Source organism: Branchiostoma lanceolatum, chromosome 2 (assembly GCF_035083965.1).
Source record: "Branchiostoma lanceolatum isolate klBraLanc5 chromosome 2, klBraLanc5.hap2, whole genome shotgun sequence".
Classification (NCBI taxonomy): domain Eukaryota; kingdom Metazoa; phylum Chordata; class Leptocardii; order Amphioxiformes; family Branchiostomatidae; genus Branchiostoma; species Branchiostoma lanceolatum.
This window is the reverse complement of record NC_089723.1, coordinates 19,227,494-19,248,299: the sequence shown is the minus strand read 5'-3', so window position 1 is coordinate 19,248,299 and position 20,806 is coordinate 19,227,494. Positions and strand designations below refer to the sequence as shown.

The 20,806-nt window shown below is 41.1% G+C and overlaps 4 protein-coding genes across 4 annotated transcripts; 2 read left to right on the top strand and 2 right to left on the bottom strand.

Moving 5' to 3' along the window:
• Positions 1-33: 33 nt before the first annotated feature.
• Positions 34-8,795, top strand: LOC136427766 (uncharacterized protein C6orf62 homolog). The gene is made up of 7 exons (XM_066416915.1): positions 34-500; positions 1,435-1,521; positions 2,342-2,431; positions 2,778-2,903; positions 3,397-3,531; positions 4,034-4,093; positions 4,665-8,795. The coding sequence occupies exons 1-7, from the start codon at positions 372-374 to the stop codon at positions 4,728-4,730; spliced, it is 693 nt and encodes a 230-aa protein (XP_066273012.1). The 5' UTR covers positions 34-371; the 3' UTR covers positions 4,731-8,795.
• Positions 8,709-20,643, bottom strand: LOC136427768 (acyl-coenzyme A thioesterase 13-like). Its single transcript, XM_066416917.1, has 3 exons — positions 20,519-20,643; positions 10,147-10,331; positions 8,709-9,785 (listed from the first exon to the last, which is right to left on the bottom strand). The coding sequence occupies exons 1-3, from the start codon at positions 20,624-20,626 to the stop codon at positions 9,632-9,634; spliced, it is 447 nt and encodes a 148-aa protein (XP_066273014.1). The 5' UTR covers positions 20,627-20,643; the 3' UTR covers positions 8,709-9,631.
• On the top strand, positions 11,919-15,222 carry LOC136427748 (uncharacterized). Its single transcript, XM_066416888.1, has 3 exons — positions 11,919-12,119; positions 12,606-13,476; positions 14,475-15,222. The coding sequence occupies exons 1-3, from the start codon at positions 11,919-11,921 to the stop codon at positions 14,657-14,659; spliced, it is 1,257 nt and encodes a 418-aa protein (XP_066272985.1). The 3' UTR covers positions 14,660-15,222.
• Positions 12,275-19,884, bottom strand: LOC136427747 (uncharacterized). Its single transcript, XM_066416887.1, has 9 exons — positions 18,753-19,884; positions 18,272-18,431; positions 17,689-17,882; positions 17,264-17,456; positions 16,258-17,024; positions 15,795-15,912; positions 15,311-15,535; positions 14,817-14,987; positions 12,275-14,382 (listed from the first exon to the last, which is right to left on the bottom strand). Exons 1-9 carry the CDS (start codon positions 19,641-19,643, stop codon positions 13,580-13,582), a joined length of 3,522 nt encoding a protein of 1,173 aa, XP_066272984.1. The 5' UTR covers positions 19,644-19,884; the 3' UTR covers positions 12,275-13,579.
• Positions 20,644-20,806: the final 163 nt, after the last annotated feature.

The following is a 20,806-nucleotide window of genomic DNA, read 5'->3' as shown; positions in this document are numbered from 1 at the left end:
AAAAAGGTTGAAGGTCAAAGTTGAGAGTTTAGCTACGTGACGTCACCAATAAGAGTTGTGTACTTCCACCTTGCGAGCCAGTACGTTGCTGGGACTTTACAGAAATATCCAGCCAAAATTTAGCCGTCGGGGGGAAGTTATGGCAAATTTTCGGGCAAAGAACATTTTCTTGGTCACTTCAAGACATACCATTCAGAGAAAGAGGACTTCTTAAGATCGCAGCGATGATTTTTTGATAGGGGAAGTCCCCCCTCGCCCGGAGAGGTGCTGTGCTGCAGTTTTAGTATATTCCAAAGTTTCCGTTCTAATTTCTAGCCGAACATTTTACGTTATTTTTTGTGGCGTGTGTTTCCCACCTTTACCCCTGCGGAATGGGAGACCCTCAGGCTAGGAAGAGTGCGACTCTAAACCGGCTCCGGACGCAGCTACGGAGGAAACGGGAGGCTCTGGCAGATCAGTTCGAGTACAAGATGTTCATAGCCTTCGTTTTCAAAGAACAGGTGGGTACATGGATATCGCTTTAATATGGGGCGTGATAAGGTCATAATCATGATAATAAGAACAACAATTGCCGCAAAGTGGTGAATCTCGTGCACATTGTGTGTGTTGTTTGGAAAGTCATAGATTAATTGCTGTGTGTAAACGGGAAATGAAAATTATTGTTCACCATTGTCCTTGTTTCCACACCCCTCACACCCCGCCCCCCCTCTTCTACCCTCCATCAGAACTTCCCTAAATTATTCTCCCGGTTTACAAGGCAATTGGCACATAGTCATGTAAATGTAATTTGTGTTCTTCTTTGATACTTCAAAGTGATGTGTATTCGTTTTGCTGTGATATTTTGAACGTATTGGATATTGGAGCGTTTTTGTGATCATTCAATCAGTCATATTCTTGATCTCTACCCTTTCTCACAACTTGATAGGATAACAATGGCATTTCATTAACTCGATATTGCAGTTGGATTGAACACTGTAAAAGAATGTACTAGTACAGTAACTAGCCTGGGGTTTTAAAGGTCATCATCATAATGCCAATAACAGTGTTTAGAAAAAAATTGTACAGAGATGTTACATTGAGTGGGATCAGTGTCTTCATGGACTGTCCCGTGAAAAACATCCTCAAGTGGCAATTTCAAGAGTTAACACTAAAAGCACAATATGTAACACAGCTACATAACAAAAAATCTTATTGAAGAACACAATTGTTGTGCTGCAGGTACAAGCATTCAGACATGAAATGTTAGCCGTGGCGACTTACGAAAGGAATTTTTTCTTGATATTACATATACTATCCCTTGATATTACATATACTATCCCTATACAAGAAGGGATAGTATATGTAATATCAAGAAAAAACTCCCTTCGTTAGTCGCCACAGCTAATGAAATGTGTACTTTACAGTAGATTTACACCTTCCTTTTTTTACCCTCAGAAAAAGAAGCCAGCTTTGTTTGAAGCAGCAGAGGTGGTACCGGTCATGACAAACAACTATGAAGAGAGCATCATGAGAGGGGTCAAGGTCTGGCATTATTTGTTTGCAGTTTCACACACGTTACGTTTTCTATTTAATGTGACCAATCAGACTTAGTGATTCTGGCCAAACATGTTTTGATGCCCAACCAAATTTTACACAAAGTTATAATACAAATCGATTTCAAAAGATGTTCAAACCCACTTTGTTTACTGGAAAAATAAACAAAGAAAGACGGTAACATATGAACCAAGCATGATGGGGAATGCTGCATGATCCAAACTCAACTGGTAATAATTGACTTATCAAAAAGCAATAGATGCAGCCTGCATCTATTGCTTTTTGATAAGTCAATTATTACCAGTTGAGTTTGGACACCTAGCTATATGCAGCGGGTGTTGTGTACAGTTGATTATGGACACCTGTATGCAGCAGGTTTTGTGCACAGCTGAGTATGGGCGCCTGTATGCAGGAGGTGTTTTGTACATTTGGTTATGGGTACCTGTATGCAGCAAGTGTTATGTACAGTTGAATATTGGCACCTGTATGTAGCAGGTGTTGACTACAGTTGAGTATGTATGCAGCTAGCCCCTAGCAGGTGCTTGTTTTGAGGACATAGCTATCCAGGGGGTAAAGGTCACAGGATGCAATTGTTCTGTTTCTAAGCTGTGAAAAGTGGTTGTTTGGGTTGTCTTTAAGTGTAATCCGGATGTGGGTTTTGGAATCAAGAAGTCTATTTAAAGTTCTGGCTACACTGTTAAGGTTTCAAAGTTACAGTGTTGCAGGTGGACAGTGCTGTTGGAAAAGTCATAGCAGCATTAATATTATTTATCTCTTAAACATTGAATCCTGTACTTCTTATTGGCAGGAGGAGGCATACTCATTAGAGAGCTCTCTAGAGCTGCTAGAGAAAGATGTGGTACAACTACATGCACCAAGATATCACTCTATGAGAAAGGTATGGAAATCATAATGAATGAATGACTTTATTGTACTTTCATGTCGTGTAGGGCTAAGTACAGGCATACAAATGTAAAAATCATGATAAAGTACATTATACATGATATAGTGACAGAACTCCTAACACTAATCTAAAACATGGGTTCTAAAACTACTCTATTACCGGTATTATAGATACACTAGTGACAGGTGTCTGATTTTAAAACATTGCTTCATATGTAAACTCCATGTTTACATTGTCAAGTAATAATTGAATCCTGATAACTTTTGAAGACTCAGGTACTGTTGTACAATGGTACTCATCTTGTAGCTTGTTAACACCCACGGCTGCTTTGTCCCTGCAGGATGTGATAGGGGCCACAGAAGCCATGGACTTCTTCCTGTGGCCCAGAAACGACATTGAGAAAATCGTGTGCCTGCTGTTCTCCAGATGGAAGGGAGACGAGGAGTCCGCCTACAAACCCATGGATGTATGAGCCGCTCAGTTTGATATACTTTGTGATAAAGCTAGGATGAGGAGTAAACATTAATATCAATCTCTAAGCAGATGTTTCGAGGCAAACTTTTGTTTTGTGTAGCTTCCTATTTCTGTCACAAACAATCACTAGTATCAGGTAGGCAGTTTTTGACAGAAATAGGCAGCTAGGAAAACGTGACAAGTTTTCCCTCCCAACATCTGCTGGAAGATGATTTTAAACTCAAAATTCATTTCTGTTGGTTTAAAGCCTTTGATTAAGCAATCTCACATACATTATGTTAATCCCAAAAGAGATGCTGTGCAACAAATACTGCATTTGCCTTGCAAAGCAAACGTGCCAGGCATAAGTGCTAAGCAGAATATTACAAATCCAGATTCAGTAACTTGTAATAATAAATGCTTAATTTTGTGATTTTTGCCTGGACTCATATGAAGCAAGAACTAAATGATACAGTTTTAAAAGCTTCCGATGTTTCTCTGTGTAGGCTCAGTTTGTGTTCCACCATAGTGACTATGAGAAGCAGTTGATGCGACTCCTAGCGAGAAAGGACAAGGCAGGGCTGATCATCAACAACCCTGCACAGTCCATGTTCCTGTTTGTAGACAGACAACACACAGAGGTGAGGGCTCACTGATAATGGTTACAACTAGGACATGATGTTTTGTTTGTATTGCATTCTCGGTAAACCACCTCATGGCCTAACACACCAGGTTTGTACTGAACAGTACAAGCTGCATATCCGGACAGATTCATTTGATCCACTCACACTGGGATGGACCCTTTTCAACTTCAAGGGGCACAAGATCGGGACCTGTCAGGGATTTGAACTCCAGGTTCTTGGTCAACAACCTTAACCACAAGGCCGCACTGGTTCCCTGTCCTGTGTAGATGAGTTTATTACAGCTATGTCTGTGTCTTAAAATTACATTGGAAAGGGTCTTAAATTTGCATTGAGTTCTGTTGACAGAATGGCATGCACAGTGTGCACTTTTTATCAACAGTTATTAACGTAATGATTCTTCAGTCTTACTCGTCATTCCTTCTGTGTTATACTTGGATAGCATTTGACAGCATTTCTCTTCATGTAGGTTGATTGTTTTGTTTTCTCAATTGTTCCCTAGACACCAAAGAGCAAGCATATAGTGTTCAAGCTTTCCAGCATATGTCTGTATCTGCCTCAGGTAAGGATGTCTGATTCTGATATTTGAAACATATGAACAGTTGTTCAATTTCATAGGTGGTACTGTACTGTAACAGGTGGCATCAACTGTGGCAGCAGAGAAAAGAATACTGCATTGTTGATACCAGTTCATTTTCCCCTGTGATACTGTTAGTTTGGTGTCTTTACAATAAAACAGTGTACACAGTGTCATATTTTGCATCACAAATCAATAAGAGATGTAACAATAGTGCGAGGGGATTGTCTGTATCTCTATCGTTCTAGGGTAGGCAACACGCATTAGGCAACACGCACAACAAGCCAGGTTTGATATAAATTGTGTTTGTAGCTTTATTGTGTCTAACATAAGTGTCGAACCGAGTACAATCCTGGAATATCAAATCCTGTCTTGTCAGAAATAGAAAGAATAAGAGAAGATACCTAATACCAGTGTGGATTGGCGTGAGCTACGTTTACAGATGGGGGTACCTTCATCAGGAATAACTAAGCTATGTCTAGATCTGTACAACAATGACCACAAAATAGGATTATCAATTGTTTTTGTTCAATGACACCTTTTTTTCCCCTCTCAGGACCAACTAACACATTGGGCGCCAGGGACCATTGATGAAGTCCTGCAGCCATACTTACCTTACTGACAGGAGGTCATGGTGCCACGTGAGCCCGGGACGTTGAACTATAAAACTCTGCTACAGTCAGTATGAACCAAATGTTTCGCATGCGGATGCCACCATCTCCTGGAATAGGACAGCCCACTGTAATAAAAGTTTCAAAGTTCTGCACAGACATTCTCCTTCCTACATCGGGAGGGTTTGCTGGTACAGGTGGACATGCGTTGGTGGCCAAATGGGAATTCATCAGTGCACAACAGCAGGAAACTGCTTGACTTTTTTTTTAAAATCAAAGATTTAGACCTCAATTTCTAGAGATATTTTTATGGTGTTGATAGAGGACATGGCAAAGCCCTGTTGCTGGTATTTAGCACAGCCAGCATCAAAGAAAATCATGCTCCTCGCACTTAGGGTAAAAGGATGGGGACAAAAGCCACTGTATGTCCATAATCTAGAAAAATTGGTTCAACTTGATACTGTTGAAAACATATCTGGTTAGCACAGTGCCACATTGTATATATATATTTGACTCCATGAAGCAATACAACAGGAGTCAACACTATTATGTACTATATGCTGCTCTACAGCAAAGTTTCTTGTATTTTGACAAGAAAGAAGAGGGAAGTTTCCAGGTTTCTGGGCCAAGAAAGCAATTCATTTGGGGTTCTTAGGAGGAAGAGTGTCGACCAACATTCCACAAGAGGGGAGAGGATCAGAAGTTCATTGTTACTGGTGTTTGTCATGTCTTAGTTACCATGGTGATGTCTTACGCAACCTTTTGTGTGTGAAATGTCTTGTTACAAGATGTCATTTTGCTGGCACAGCAATATTCAGGTAACAGTGGTGGTCAGGGCGACACAACTTCAGTGTGTGAAACACTGACTGAATATCCCTTTCTGTGAATGAGTAACAATTTTGCCCTTGCCAAAAACATTAGTATTGGGTAATTTATCATGAACAACAAACTTTGTTTCATTGTGACTGCTTCACATTCATGATGAATGCTGAAGCATAGTGAAAATTTGATCCAGAAATGGCATCACAACATCCTCAATTATAAACACCACAGCTACAAATGTCACTGTACTGGTACAACCACTCTCCAAGCAGAGATTGAAGAAGACCTTTTGATTGTCACCGTCTTCTGACAGCTCACTCTTTCGACTGTCAAAAAACGGGTGCTAATCTGAAGAAGGTAACAATCTCCTCCTCCAACCTTTGCTTGGAGAGTATGGTATGAGCGTACAAGCACCTTCATGTCAAAAACCACCCCGGTCAAAACGTTGCCATAATGTCATGTAACACCACTTGTATGAACCTTTCTGTGAACTGTTTGGCCCTATGGGCTAGTTGGAAAGCAAGGTGGCATGGCATGTAGAGTAGACTATGTGGTAGAAGGAACCTGGTTATCCAAAGCGTATCGACATCAGCACTTTGTAATTTGTGTACTTAATTTGAGTCGACAAATCTGAAGTGAAGAATATATGAGGCTGGTACAATGATGGCGCCTTCAGGTATAAAATGTCTGTACATATTGAGAAGAGCTTTTACATGTTAAATGGTGACACCAGAAATTGAAATGGGTGAATATTTTTACCATATGTGGTGTATTTTATATGCTATTTTTTGGTGGATGTTGAAGTAGTGCAGAGATGTATGAAAGAAACCCTTACGACATGTGTATGTCACAGTAGAGATTGGAATCCAGTAGAGTCCGGAACTCTACTAGTAGAGATTGGAATTCCAATCTCTACTAGTAGAGACTGGAATTCCAATCTCTACTAGTAGAGTTCCCGATTCTACTAGTTGAGATTGGAATTCCAATCTCTACTAGTAGAGATTGGAATCGGGATCTGAATATTGGGATTCCAATCTCTACAAGACAATCTCCAATTCTAATAGGAGAAATTTGTATTGCATCAAAATGTTTTTGAAAATAGACTGAATCATTTCACACCTAAAATTTAGCAAACTAGGTAAGCCTACATTCACCATTACTATTTTAGGTGAATCACTTTTATGTTTTAGATATCTAATAAACCTTCTGTCAAGACACATTGCAACCATGGGGATAGCCGTCTGGTCCAACCTTAGTCAATGGCTATTTGTAAATGCCACTGATAATGTGTGTCAATGAGAGACATTTGCATACGGCCATTATGAGTTAGTAACTTAGTGACTCAATATGCTCAACCAGTTTTTCCAGTTCGTTAGTGACTCGGTATATTATAAGAGCTAATTCACCCCTGCCAAGCCAGTTCCAAAGTTGATGTCAAAGTTATCAGATATCTAAAACATGAAGTAACTCACCTAAAATAGTAATGGTGAATGTAGGCTTACATGTAGCTATGCTGAAATGTTAGGTGTCCTGTGTGAAATGATTCAGTCTATTTTCCAAAATATTTTCGATGCAATCCGAATTTCTCCTATTAGAATTGTAGATTGTCCTGGTAGAATTCCAATCTCTACGAGTAGAATATGGAATTCTCCTAGTAGAGATTGGAATCCCAATATTCAGATCCCGATTCCAATCTCTACTAGTAGAGATTGGAATTCCAATCTCAACTAGTAGAATCGGGAACTCTACTAGTAGAGATTGGAATTCCAGTCTCTACTAGTAGAGATTGGAATTCCAATCTCTACTAGTAGAGTTCCGGACTCTACTGGATTCCAATCTCTACTGTGACATGTACATGACAGCCCAGACGAACATAAGTGGTTTATGTTTAGGCTAGTTGAACAGCTGATACTCGTCTAAGTTTATGTTTTCTACTGTAGTTAGAAAAAAACAACATTTTCTGCCATGAAAAAAGGAATTTATACATGTCACATTGGACTACCAGTATATTTTGCTACATAAATTTTGTTGTTGCAGGTAAAATCATTATATGCCTGTTAACTGACCATCAATCTTGTTTCAAAAGTCAATATTTCTCTTTCTTCAACAATGCAAATGAAGTTACCATTGTATGTTTCCTTGGCTTCAATGCAAATTCCTTTGGTGTAATAGTATTGACTGTTTTTATTTTGTGCGGAAAGTTGTACTCTAATTAACATTGTTCTGAATCAATAATGGGAAAGTTTTATTTCAATGCTGACAAAAGATATTCCTAACCACTCTAGGAATAGCCCAAATATATTGTAACTTTCCAAATCTAGAATTTTTAAAAATGAAAACCTGCAATCTGTTGAAATCCCACTTACTGTATAGTACAACAGTAAGTTCTGGCCTTGGTTCTACATATTTGATTGTATGGAGGAAGGAATGAATGAAAAAAAATCGAGATTGTTGTAGATAAAGTTATGAATAAAGTGAATGTTTTCTGTCCTGTATGCTTAAAATAATTAGACTACTTTTTGTACTGTTGGTCATGTCAATCTGCTTGTCTTATCACATGTATGTGTTGGGAGTACAGTCATATTTTGTGTAATTTGTGACAGCTTCAAATGTCATACTGACAGTTTGATGATAAAATATGCTGCTTTTTTCTATGCTGACTTTATTTGGTATGGCCAAGGCTCCTTGGTATGGCATCTTGCTTACATTTTCTTAGACATTCCATTCACTCGTCTTAAATAAGATAGATTTCTGACTATGAAAATACTTATGTTAGAAGGAAGCTGTTGTAAAGATGTAGAGATTTACAATATCTCCGTTATTCCATGGGCAAAATGGTGTTTTGTGTAACATCGAGAAGGCCGGACCAGTGCCAGTGCTCCTACGGATTATGTCCCAAACAGGTCCATCTTAATATCATTTGGTCACGTCTTACAAGAAAGCTACTCACAGAGGCTTGCTAATCTACATTGAAATAAACTTTGGCTTTCCCATATTCAAAAAATCATTGGTCTTGGCCATCTCTGTGATACAGAAAACCCTATTTGGCCCATGTTTGATAGTACTTTAAGAATGGACCAAAATATCTGTTGCACCACTTTCACCATGAATGTGTTTGAATTCAATTCTTGATCACAAAGAACACTTTTACTTGGGGGACACTCATATGTCTTGGGGATCACATAATTTATTTCTACAGTGGAATGTGTGTTGGCACAGCTGGCCAAGACAATAAACATGGGTTGTGATTTATACATGTTTCTCCAGTGTGGTGTTTTGTGCATTTGTGTTGTTAAAATTACATAATAGGAGCCAGGTATTTAATCTCAAAAGCTATATACTTAATCATAGGACCAAGTAAACACTCAATCTTGAGACAAATTAAATAAAGTCAATGAGAAAGCCTGTAAAATTTGGACACATCCTAAAATATCTAAATCCTTCGGGATAACCATTTTGTTATGACAAGGCACTTGTACCTGTACATGTAATTTGTCCCATTACTACTGTTTAACAACAACACCTATATAAATAAATATGCACAACAGTCGCTGAGAGTCAGATGATAGCTGCTAGGAATAATAGTCTAAAAATTTTAAAAACTTTTTATATCAAAGTTACAATTGTAGATTGTTTATGTTAACAATTAAGTAATCCTTTTTCTGTAATCCTGAGTTGTTATGCTTTTGTAAAGGCTCCCCTGGAAATCAGTTACTCAATTAACTGAAGCAAAGGAACCACCCAAAAGATTGACAAATAAATTGTTGCTGCATTGCACGAAATTAAAGGCAAGGTGCCTTCAGGGATGTAGGTTATGTAAACCATTAATTTCATTGTCAGGTTTTGAGAACAACACATCTGAGGGAATAATATTCAAAATCAGCATACAAGCAGTTTGTCATGAATACTGATTATAGATTAAGTATATGTAACAGAAATCTAGTCTCTGTAAGAGAAACTCTGTCCAGGGATCTATGTGCCCAACCAGTGGAAGGGTTGCTAGAGGCATGATTTCAGTGGTCACAAAACTGAGATGGCTTTTATCATTCTCTGTGCGTTTCTTTAATACAACAACTATTCAACCTCTGTGTCAGTTGCCCACATGTTTGGTGTGTAGGCCTTGTGCGACAACGTCTCCCTTTTCATTCTTGACCTGAGCTGTGGTGTAGGCAAGGGTTCGTCCCATCTTTAATATGTCAGCAGCAATGGTGATGGTTTCCCCTGGTTTGGCAGCTTTCAGGTAGCTGGAGTGGAACAGAGCACACAACATTGTGATCAAGCATCAAATGGCTTATTAAAGTAATCTCCAAGCAGATCCACACCGGGCGCGAAAATCGTATATCCCTGCCGGGCTATGGACCCTCTCTGGCTGACTGGACCTTCTCTGGCTAGCATATACGATTTTCGCGCCCGGTGTGGATAAGTTCAATCTCAACTCAAGGTTTGAAAGTTCAAGTAGAAAGCAGATGGTTTGCTGTTTCTACTAGCCTGGTATCCAAACCCATTGTAACTGCCAAGTCTCTTTTGTCTTGAAATTGCGAAAGAGGACGGAAGAGACTCGCCGGCTATATTTCATAGCTTTGGAAAACCAGGTCATGTATTTACCTGACATGGAGGTCCACGCTCACTCCAGGCTTTCCCCCCTCCATGGACAGGAGGGTAGCCGTGGTCAAAACATCCACCAGGGTCGCTGTTAAGCCTCCGTGAAGTGTGAAGCCTCCGTTCAAATGTTCCTCCCCAACTTTCATCTCAAACACACACTTCCCTGGTGCAGCGGAGACCACCTGGACCTAGAACAGGTAATACTAGTAGATGATACTATGATCTCTACTCTACTATATGTATATGTAGTGGTGCGGATCGGTCCAGCCGGACCGGTTCCGGACTTGTAAAACGTTTAGGTTCAAGTCCAAAAAAACCTAAACGTCTGGAAACAAGTCCGGACTTGAAAAAAAATTCTCACTCATACACTCCTTTTTGTTTTAAACCATATCAAACCTTCCTTAAATCGTGAAATTTGCACTAGAAAAATATTAAAACATTGCTGTTTTTGTGTTTATAACTGAACGTTTGTGTTAATTACTGACTGTATATAATTCCGTATATATAGTTTTCAAATTACGTGTAAAATATCTGCCAATATGCAATTTTACATGTAACACGAAAAAATATTCCAAAATTATTGTTCAGGTCCGGACTTTCAAGTCCGGACCTGAACCTAAACCTCTGGACTCGAGTCCGAACCTAAACCTAAACTCGGGTTTAGATCCACACCACTATGTATATGCATTGGCCATTACATACATGTACTTAGTATATGGGTCATATATATGAGTAAAGTTACATATTTTGTGGTCATTATAATACCAGCCATACATTTACATCATTCACTCTGATGGGAGACCAGGTGCATCCCTGTCTTGCAAAGGGTACATCGACTATAAGGGACTGTACGATATTTACCGGGGGGGGAGGGCTGGTGAAAAGAGGGTCCGGTAAAAAAATTTTTCGATGGCCCTCCCCCCGGTTCCAAAAAAAAATCGATGGCCCTCCCCCCGGCTCAATTTTTTTTTCGATGGCCCTCCCCCCGACCCAAAAAAATTTTCGATGGCCCTCCCCCCCAAAATTTTTCGTGCCCTTTCAATCTTTCTCTTTCCTTTTTATACCCTTTAATATAGTACAAATAATTGTACAATAGCCGTAGTGTTGTTTTTTTACGGTACAGAGATCGTATTTTTGTCAAGGCGCGCAGAGGAGCCTCCTGCTGGGCAGCGGCATGTCAACAACATGTCAACAACATGTCACCGATCATCACCGTCTCTACCATTAAAAATATATATGTACCATGGTCAGCCGTCTTTTCATTTTGGTGTCATGTATATATTAAAACGTGTAGCACCTCGCATACACTCGCGCTGCAACGGTAAAAGACTTACCTTTTAAAAATATATCTCTTCTCCGATCTGCCTGAAAATTGTTTTCCCGCCCGCGCGATCTCACGCCATCCAAGCAACTATCCTTTTGCCGTGAGTGAATCATCGCATTTGCAGAGATGGAAGTACTGCTGTTTGCAAAGTTGATATTGACACAATCTTCGTAAATTTCGAATAAGGAGTCACTGAAAAAGTTATTATGTTCGAGTCGAAAAAGTGATACAAATTAGACCGCTGCAACTCGTTCCCGGAATGTTTTGCGATGCCGGGGGCACACGTGACTAGATCCAGAAATATGATTGGCTGTAACGGCTGAAACGAGTGTCACCTTTGACCTTTAGCACATTTCGCGCGTCATTCACTGTTCAGTTCTATCTCTCCGTTTTAAAATATACTGTAGTTTAAATACTAGCTTCTCAGCTGTCGTTCGGCTCGTTGTTCGATATGAGAGACAAGCGTGGAGTCTTGAGAGGTCGGTGCAGTTCGTGCAAGGACTGTGATGACTACGAGGTCACCGAAGGAAAGACGGCGTGCGCCTACTGTGGATGCGCCCCGGCTTGTCACCTCAACATGTCACCGGCCGCTACTACAAGTATTGATGCCGCCCAGGCCAGCAGTAGCGCGAGCTCGAGCGCTTTCCACAAGGTACGTATTTACTGAATACCACAGTTTGTACTGAAAACTTGATATCAGAGTGAGAATGAAACTGTACATATTTTTCAGGAATGCTTTTACGTGAAAAACGTTTATTCTGAGCATGTGTGCGATTTCAACAAGAAGAAAATGACCGAATCGATAAAGGCTTTTATTGCACGTTATTTTAATACCACAATGTCGCAAAAAACATGTTCGAAAATACTGAAAATGTATACATTTTACAAATATTAGTACATATATAAAAGAACAGATGAGAATGAAAGTACAAATGCACAAAGCTATTAAAACTAGCTTCCAACATAGCAGATATGAATAAATTTGCGCATCCACAATAAGGCTTTTAACACGTAGGTGCAGGGTTGCGAATAAAAATAGATGAACACTGGTGCACAAAAGTAGCAAATTTCTTGAGGAGTATTGTTATGTATGCAAGGTAAAATATGCATTATTACTCATAAACCTGTATTTCTTTAGATGTCAGAGGAGAGGAAGGAACGCCTTGGCTGGGTGTCGTATCCGAAGGAAGCAAAGACAAGGTTTACAAACGCCTTGTTGCCGGAGTTTTACTCCACATACTGGGTCACTTGCCAGGATCAGAAAATTTTCAAGAGAGAGTTCCTGGTAGAGAGAAACAGGCAGTTTGGAATTAGGGAGAAGACGGACAAGTGCTTGAAGACGGTGAACTTTGTTCAAAGTATGAACTCTGCAGGAGGTGGGAGATTCCTGTCTGACACTTTCCGGATCAAGTCAGAAAGCGACGGAAATACCATCAAGTTGAACAGGGAGAAGCTGGGCGAGGCCCAGAAGGTGGTGTCTGAGATGACAACCAAGCTGGAAGAGCACAACAACACCCTGTTCAAGTCAGGTACAAGCCTCCTCAGGCAAGGCCGGGGAACAATGTACTCATTTAACACAGAGTACTTGGCAAAGCTAAAAGAGTTGGATGGAACAATAGCCAGCACTGATACAAGGCTACAGGCTGCCCTTGCTAAAGTGGAGCGGATCCATCCCACAAAAAGGAGGGCAACTGCACGAAAATCGAGGATGGAAAAGCAACAGAGGAGGAAGAAAACCAAGCGCCAGGAGCGCAGGAAGGAAAAAGCCATCCAAGAAATCCTGCAGGCAATCGCACCCAATGGCAGCAGTCCAGTCCAAGCAGGGGAAGTCAGCGAAGAAGCTGTGAAGAACCTTTCATACAAGAGGATTCCTTCCCTGCACTATCTTCTAGAGACGGACCTCTTGACAGCAGCCGCAAAGAAGAAAACTAGGAGTAACCTGACCAAAAGCTGCCGTGACAACTTGGAGAGGATGTGGAGAAAGAGTGCCAGGCAGGCTGACATGGAAGGTATGTTATGCCACACTAGATATACTATTTCATACCATACAAATCATCATAGGCAACATATTGTGATCAGTAAATTCAGTATTTACAACTTTCTGCTGCCCTGTCACCATAGAATGTAATCTGGGTTTACAGCTTTCTTCTGCCTCCTCCTTCCAAACCGTGATATAGTCACATCTTCAACTGTTCCTGCCCCCACCATCTCATGTCCCTCATCTACATTGGTATCACTGTCACTGTCATTTGTTCCTAACTCTAACAGAACTTCATCTTCATCTGACATGTCACTATCTGATGAAGATACATCTTCATCCACAGATACATCTTCATCCACACTTCCATCATCTATGTCATCAGTTACCAAAAGCCTGGAACATACAGTTTTACCAATGTGTGCACGGACAAGGTCGACTTTTGTAGCTTTTTTCCCCTGTAGTGGTAGATTGTGTGCTGACAGGTACTTCTCAAGCTCATAAACGCGTAGTGTTCCTAACAAACCTTCTCTGTACAGAGTCTCCCAATCATAGTTGTCATACGCTTTCTCTTGACACTCCTTGCGCCTGTCTTCTGCCAGGGCAGCTCTCTTGGCCTTCAATGTTTGGATAAGCCTTACATGCTGTACATACTCTTTAACGTGTTCCTCTGATACAACATATTTCTGAGAAAACTCATGAATTGACTGGGCATTGTCAATAGTAACTATGTTGTTCTTGATCGCACATTTCAGCTGAGCGCGTGGTTGATAGTCATCAGGAAGACGTGCTTCTGTAGGTGTCTTGTCATAAGGCAGGTAGTGATAGGCAGGTAGTCTGTTGTAGTCTGGATATGGCCGTGGTACAGGTGATGGTGTTGGTCCAGTGTGTTCTTGGTTGGTGCAGTAGTCACAAAGGTCCTGCTCCTCTGACAGATCTGACAAGAAATAAAGGCATACAATAGGATTTAATCAAAATGAAAGTTTCTGAAGACAGTATTCAATTTGTTCTTGTCTTCTTCGTCCACAGGTGGGAGTGGCCAGGAGGAGAGTGGCCAGGAGGAGAGTGGCCAGGAGGAGAGTGGTCAGGAGGAGAGTGGTCAGGAGCAGGGATCTCCACAGAAGATGCGTAGTGGGGAGGGGAGGTCTGGAGGAAACATCCACCCCTCGACAGTGGAGAAGCTGTCATCCTTTGCCTATGTTGGAAACAAATAAAAGCCATAACCTCATTAAGTCAATACTGTTGACGATTATCACATGTTTCCTTTGTCCACACTAAGCCTAATAACAAAGACTGTTACATATGTTGCACTAATGCAGTTTAATATGCCTTTGGATAGGAATGTGCAAGTAAACATTTTCATCATCTCACCATTACAGCTTCCTTTTACATACTCCATGTAGAGTTCCCCAATCTTGAAATGACTGTCTGTGAACTCTTCAATCTTCTTAAAGTAGGCGTGTCCAGGAACCGAAGTCCTCTGAGTCTTAGCAGTTTTGGTGTACTGCAACAAGTAGTCTCGATTGAAGAAGAACTGACAGTCTGTGAGGAAACAAACCTGTGTTATACATTAGGAATGCATACTCTATTACTTGTAATAGTGAGCCTGTTTCTTACCACAATGTTGAATAGATGTGTCTTTTACAACAAGTAGTCTCCATTGAAAAAGATATGACAATCAGTGAGGAAACAAATCAAACAGTATTACCATATGACAACTTGTGTTAGTTATGTTCAAATGTTTCATATTAAAGTAAGCCTTTTGTTAGCCAAAGCACTGAGTTGACATGTCCTTCATTTAATACTAACACTTGAACTGAGAAGGTATGAGTGGGTAGTTTGTCTTTTTATGTGTAACATATTACCTGGCTGCTCTACAACAAATGCTTTGGTGAATCCTGAAGGGGCAGGTGAGTCGTCAATTCTGAGCTTGATCTCTTCAGCAACTGCCCATGCATTCTTCTCAGTCATCTTCTGTCGATGGACTTCCAGGTCTGATGTAGACATCGTAGACAAGTCCTCTTCAGTTAGGCCGTGGATGGGGGAGAAGTACTGCCATCTGATAGTACCACCATCACAGATGGCATCACCTACCCCCCAAAAAAACACTCTAAATTGAGGCTACTTAATATAACATTAATGTATGACAAAGTTGAACACCTGTAGATAGATCTGCAAATGTTCATTGCAGACAACATTGAAGGTTTAAGCTATTCAAGGTGACTGGTCTTGTATTTATAATTAGGTGTTAAAAGAACAGAATTATTTTTGGGGGCTTCAATATTTCATAATACTGTGTAAAAATGTCATGTTGCATAAGGAATATCTTTAAACAATTAAGGTACATACCCATGGAAGCATTCAGCCTTTCCGCCTCATTTTGCCCAGAATCTTCCCTTGCTCGATGAATGCGGCAGAGCAGGTCTGTAGAGTGAACTCTTGCCCTCTCTGCCGCTCGAAAACGTACCTAAAATGATTCAAAATGAAAATTCCCTTAGTTTCATCCTGTGTCATCTATTGTTATGGAATTTGATGTTTCTTGCACCTTATACAATAGAATGATGTACATGTAACAGTGTATACAGAAAACAACCCTTTGTCAATGAATATTACATCTCTCATTGAACAAACTTCTTGTGCAAGCTTTTTCTGGTTTGTGAAATTGTGACAAAATACTCTACTTCAATTCAAGAGTGGTACTAACTTTATACGTTGCTGAGTTAATACTGTGAACTCATACAGTAGCACAAGTTACCTAATAAGTTTTAACACTAAGACATACATCAAATTAGACAGATAAAAAGACACTTACTTCAAAGTTTGACACTCCCACACCAGGTCCTGCATCTGTCAATTCAAGCAGCTGCGGGCAAGGCTGCGGCAAACGCAGACGGGACAGAAACTGCACGAAGCCGGTGCAAGTTTCAATGAAAGAAGTGTAACACTGCCAGAGTGGATTTCCCACGGAAACTGACAATGCAGCTGTCACTTCTTCAATCCTGTCCAGGATGGTTTGAACCCTGTCCAGGACCTCACTTCCAACTGCGATCTCCCTGCCAGGCAAAGTTGTCTTCTCTTCATCCCACTCTTTAATGGCGCGTTGACATTGGTGTTGCAAAGACTGTATACGAAGGCATTCGTACTTCTGAAAGGCACAGTCACGGTTCTGTGTTACCTTCATGACATCGGCCTTCATGGTACAGTCCATAAAGTACACTGTGCTGTCCTGCACCCAACTGCATAACTTCCGCACCGGCTTACTGTACCGGGCAATGTCTGGTGCTGGCTCCACTTCGAAGTCATCAGGGCACTCTCTTCTCAGTCGCATGTGGTTTGAAGCCCAAGTCGTCCCATTTGTACCGACGTAGGCTTTAGGGTGCACCATCGCTACAGATGAGTCAAGAGAGGAAATGAGGCTCCTTTTCCCACCTGCATTGACTGGCTTCTTTCTAATGATACGAAAAGCTGATGGTGTGATATACATTGACGGCTCTGGAAAATCATGGAGCGGCAGCTTCCTTGTGAGGTCTTCATCGGTAGGCTGTAGCACTGTCTGACGCTTGGAGCCGGTGAATCCCTCTGTACAAGTATATAAAACCAGTGCATGCACATTAATCAATCTGACTTTATTGAAAGCAAGCCAGAAAAAAAATTAAACATCATCATTCCTAATCAATATCGAAAGAGTATACATTAACATAGGGTTTCATTACAGTAATACCCGGGAAAGAAAAGGAAGCCAAAATTGTAATAAAACTTCAAGGCAATTCTTGATATAGCTTGCCAGCAGTTTGTGTATAGTAGTCTATGTCACTCACCCGATGTCCCAGGGCGAAGATAAGCTTTGTCATCCATACTGATGAGAAGGCTATGGTTCCTCGACACCTCAGCCTCATTTCCAAAGAGATGCTCTTTGGCAAGCGCCACGTGTTTGCGCTGATGATGGGTGCACTCGTTGTCTCTGTCTTCTGTCTTGGGTGGCTTTTTTGAACACCACAAACCTTTCCCTTTCTGGAAATCCAAGGTTTAGTAATAGCTTAAAACCCAGAGTTAACAATATTTGCAGAAAACCAATTGCAACTCTATTGGACAATAGTACAATATATTATTGCTATAACCCCCGGGTGACGGGGAACAAAAGGCGTCAAAATTGGAAAGAAAGAAAGAATAATTGGTCATGTTTCTATTCATTTATAGAAGCTTTGAAATAATGAGCTACGTCATGGTATGTACTAGTACTTACATGTCGCTTCGCCTGAATTGACCTGATGTTTGTTGGTCTGGATCTGGAGGAAACCGTTGATAGGGACCGAATCAGTGAGGCTCCACGCTGAAGTCTCCTGTGGTTCGCCAATCGCAGCAGGTCGCGGCTCTTTACCCTGTGGTGGGTGTAGAGGACACTCTCGTGCCTACGGCCATGAATTGTTGTCTTGTCCTCTGAAATACACAGTTTAATGTATCAATGCATTGTGAACACATATCCCTGCATCAGTTTTTTTAAAAGCTTAAAGTGCATCTGGACTTCATCATCACAGATCACATGCCACTGCTGGGGCTTGGACCACAATCCTTTGTATCCATGTAATCTGACCCAGATGCACAAACCACCACACTACGTGTCCTAATGCTCAGTTTGGATCCAAAAGACACTCAGGTAAAAGGTTGTTTGAAATGGATAAATGTAGTACAGGAAACTTAATATATATTATATATATAGTATATATTATAATATTATAGGAACAATCTACATTGAATCAGGTCAAGTTTACTTCAATTCAGCTCACATAAAAAACTTTGAAAAAGGAGATAGTACTCCATCAATGTACCTATACATTTAGCCAGCCACTCCTCGTCTTCCCCATCCAGTTTGGTTTGTGGCCCGGCACCAAGGCTACGTTGCTTTATTCTTTGCTCTTTTGCGAGCTCGCTTGCTTTCCGGAGAACCGCTTGTCGGAAACATTGACGGAAGTATGGGGTCTTCGCTCCCTAGAAAATGTTGTGTGCAACAGATCAACATTTTACTCACTGTAAACTTTCTACATCTACAATCTACATAAAACAACACATCAATCAGTGCAAACATACCTTTATCACAGAATACTACTAACTGCAATTTCAATTCATATGATAATGTCCAATCAATACACAAGTACAAAATTATGTGTATAAAATTTGTGTATCATCACCAGTAATTATTTAGTTGGACAGGACCTAAAAAGGTTTTACTTGCTTTTTATATAACAACAAAAAAGTTCATCTGAGCATACTGCTAGTTTCGACCAAAATTTAACAGTGTAAAATATTTACCTGCAGATTCTTGACATTTTCCATGGACTCTTCTAGAATGACCTTCTGTTCTTGAAGATCCCCAACCCTCTCAGCAGTCCACCTTCCTGTGGCCTGCACTATCAGTTGTTCTGTCATCTTGATTCTTTGCTCAAAGCTCGCGATTCTCTCCCTGAGTCTCAGGTGCGTGATGTCCTCAGCTGCTACCTTGGTATCATCCCAAGCCACCAGTCTTTCTTTGAGGGACTGTAACAGCTTGGTGGCTCTATCGGGCTTTATCCCCAGCTGGTAGATTTCGGTCCTTGTTTTGTCTGCACACAACAGCATCTTCGCCACCCCACGATCATACTCGTCATTCATGGAGTCAATGAGACGATGGACGAGATCTGCAGACAAAGGCTTTTCCGCTGGAGTCTGGAAAAGTTCTCGATCGTCGTCCTGTTCACAAATATGAGCCAGAAAGCTGGCCATGTCCACCGAACCATTCAAAAGCAGCAGCCGCTCTCCCGTTGGTCGAGTGTACAGAAGTACAGGAAGGCCCGTATCTCCGTCCAGAATGAAATCCCGGAAAACTATAGTGCTCGGCGAAGTGGCAAAAAAAGACGAAAAAAGTTCGTAAGCAAAGTCAAAGTCCAACCAGCCACTTGGACAATCTCTCTCCGCAGTTTCTGGAAGTTGGAGCTCTTCCAGTACTCTCAACAGAGCCGAAAACTTTGTTCTCGCTGGCCCGTCGCGCTTTGTGTGATCTCTCAATCCGGAGAGCTTCTCCACCGTCTCACTAGCATCGAGAGGCTGCAGCGACATTCGCAGCCTTGGGTGTATGTTACTGGCTACCCGCAGCCTGCTTCGCTTTTGAGTAAAAGTTAGCCTACTATCCTCGTTTTTCGACATTTTCGCTCCGAGCCACGCCATTTTGGAGCTGATTTTGCAAGGGGTTATGGGATTTCGACGAGTCCATTAGAAAATAGGGATGCAGTAGCGTTCTTATTTGCAGATTGTTCCGTAACGCTATGTTCGCCGAGAAATATAACGAATTTTACAACATTTCCAGAAGGTTAGACTATATCGTAGATATTCAGAAAAATTTTTCGATGGCCCTCCCCCCAAGCCAATTTTTTTTTCGATGGCCCTCCCCCTGGCTCAAAAAAAAATTCAATGGCCCTCCCCCCGGGCCAAAATTTTTTTCGATGGCCCTCCCCCCCATTCCACCAGCCCTCCCCCCCCGGTAAATATCGTACAGTCCCTAAATGAAGATGATAATACCCTTGTGTATTAAGTATATAATATGAATAACGTTACATCAATTATAATTCGTGTAAAACTGGGGCTTGAAACCAGCAGTGAATTGGTCCCATGTGGACATGGGAGATGAACCACTTAGATTCAGGACCCATTTGAACCTGACTGAGACCTTATACCCCTCCCTTAAACTTTTTGGAACAGCCCAGTAAATTGGCTGAGGAGCAAAATTCTTGCGTGCACGGACGATGGCATCAGAAGACGGGCAAGCGTTGTGGAGCGCGACACACAACAGTTCACAAAGAACGCAGTTCACCGATATAACAATCAACGACTTGAGAGGACAAGCACCTAGACATGCAAGGCGAAAGGAGCCTATTGAGGCACAAGTGGTCTCGTCTCTGGAGGTCAGTACTGTACCGACGTGCCCTCTAAGCTCTGGACCAATTTTCATTTGTCAGTCATGCATCGAAACTAACGTAACCACAAGAACCTAACATATCCTAGAATATGCCACATGTCTTATTAAGGTATACTTATGCACAAACCTTATCCATGAGCCGGTCGAACCCCTTTGTTTTTGAAATATATTGCATGACCTGGCGCATGGCCTGCAAAGAGGACGCCATTTTACTCGGCACTGCCACTGACAGCATGTACACGTGTTTTATACGAACGAGCTATTCCTATCTAGTTTTCCTGGAGAAAAAACGAGTCTATCATCAGTATAAAGCTAAGTAATTTTTTTTCCCAAAATGATGTTGCAAGTGACCAAGTATGAATGTTAAAAACTTCTTGTTTTCAAATCATTCGACGGCGAGAAGTTATTGGTACTT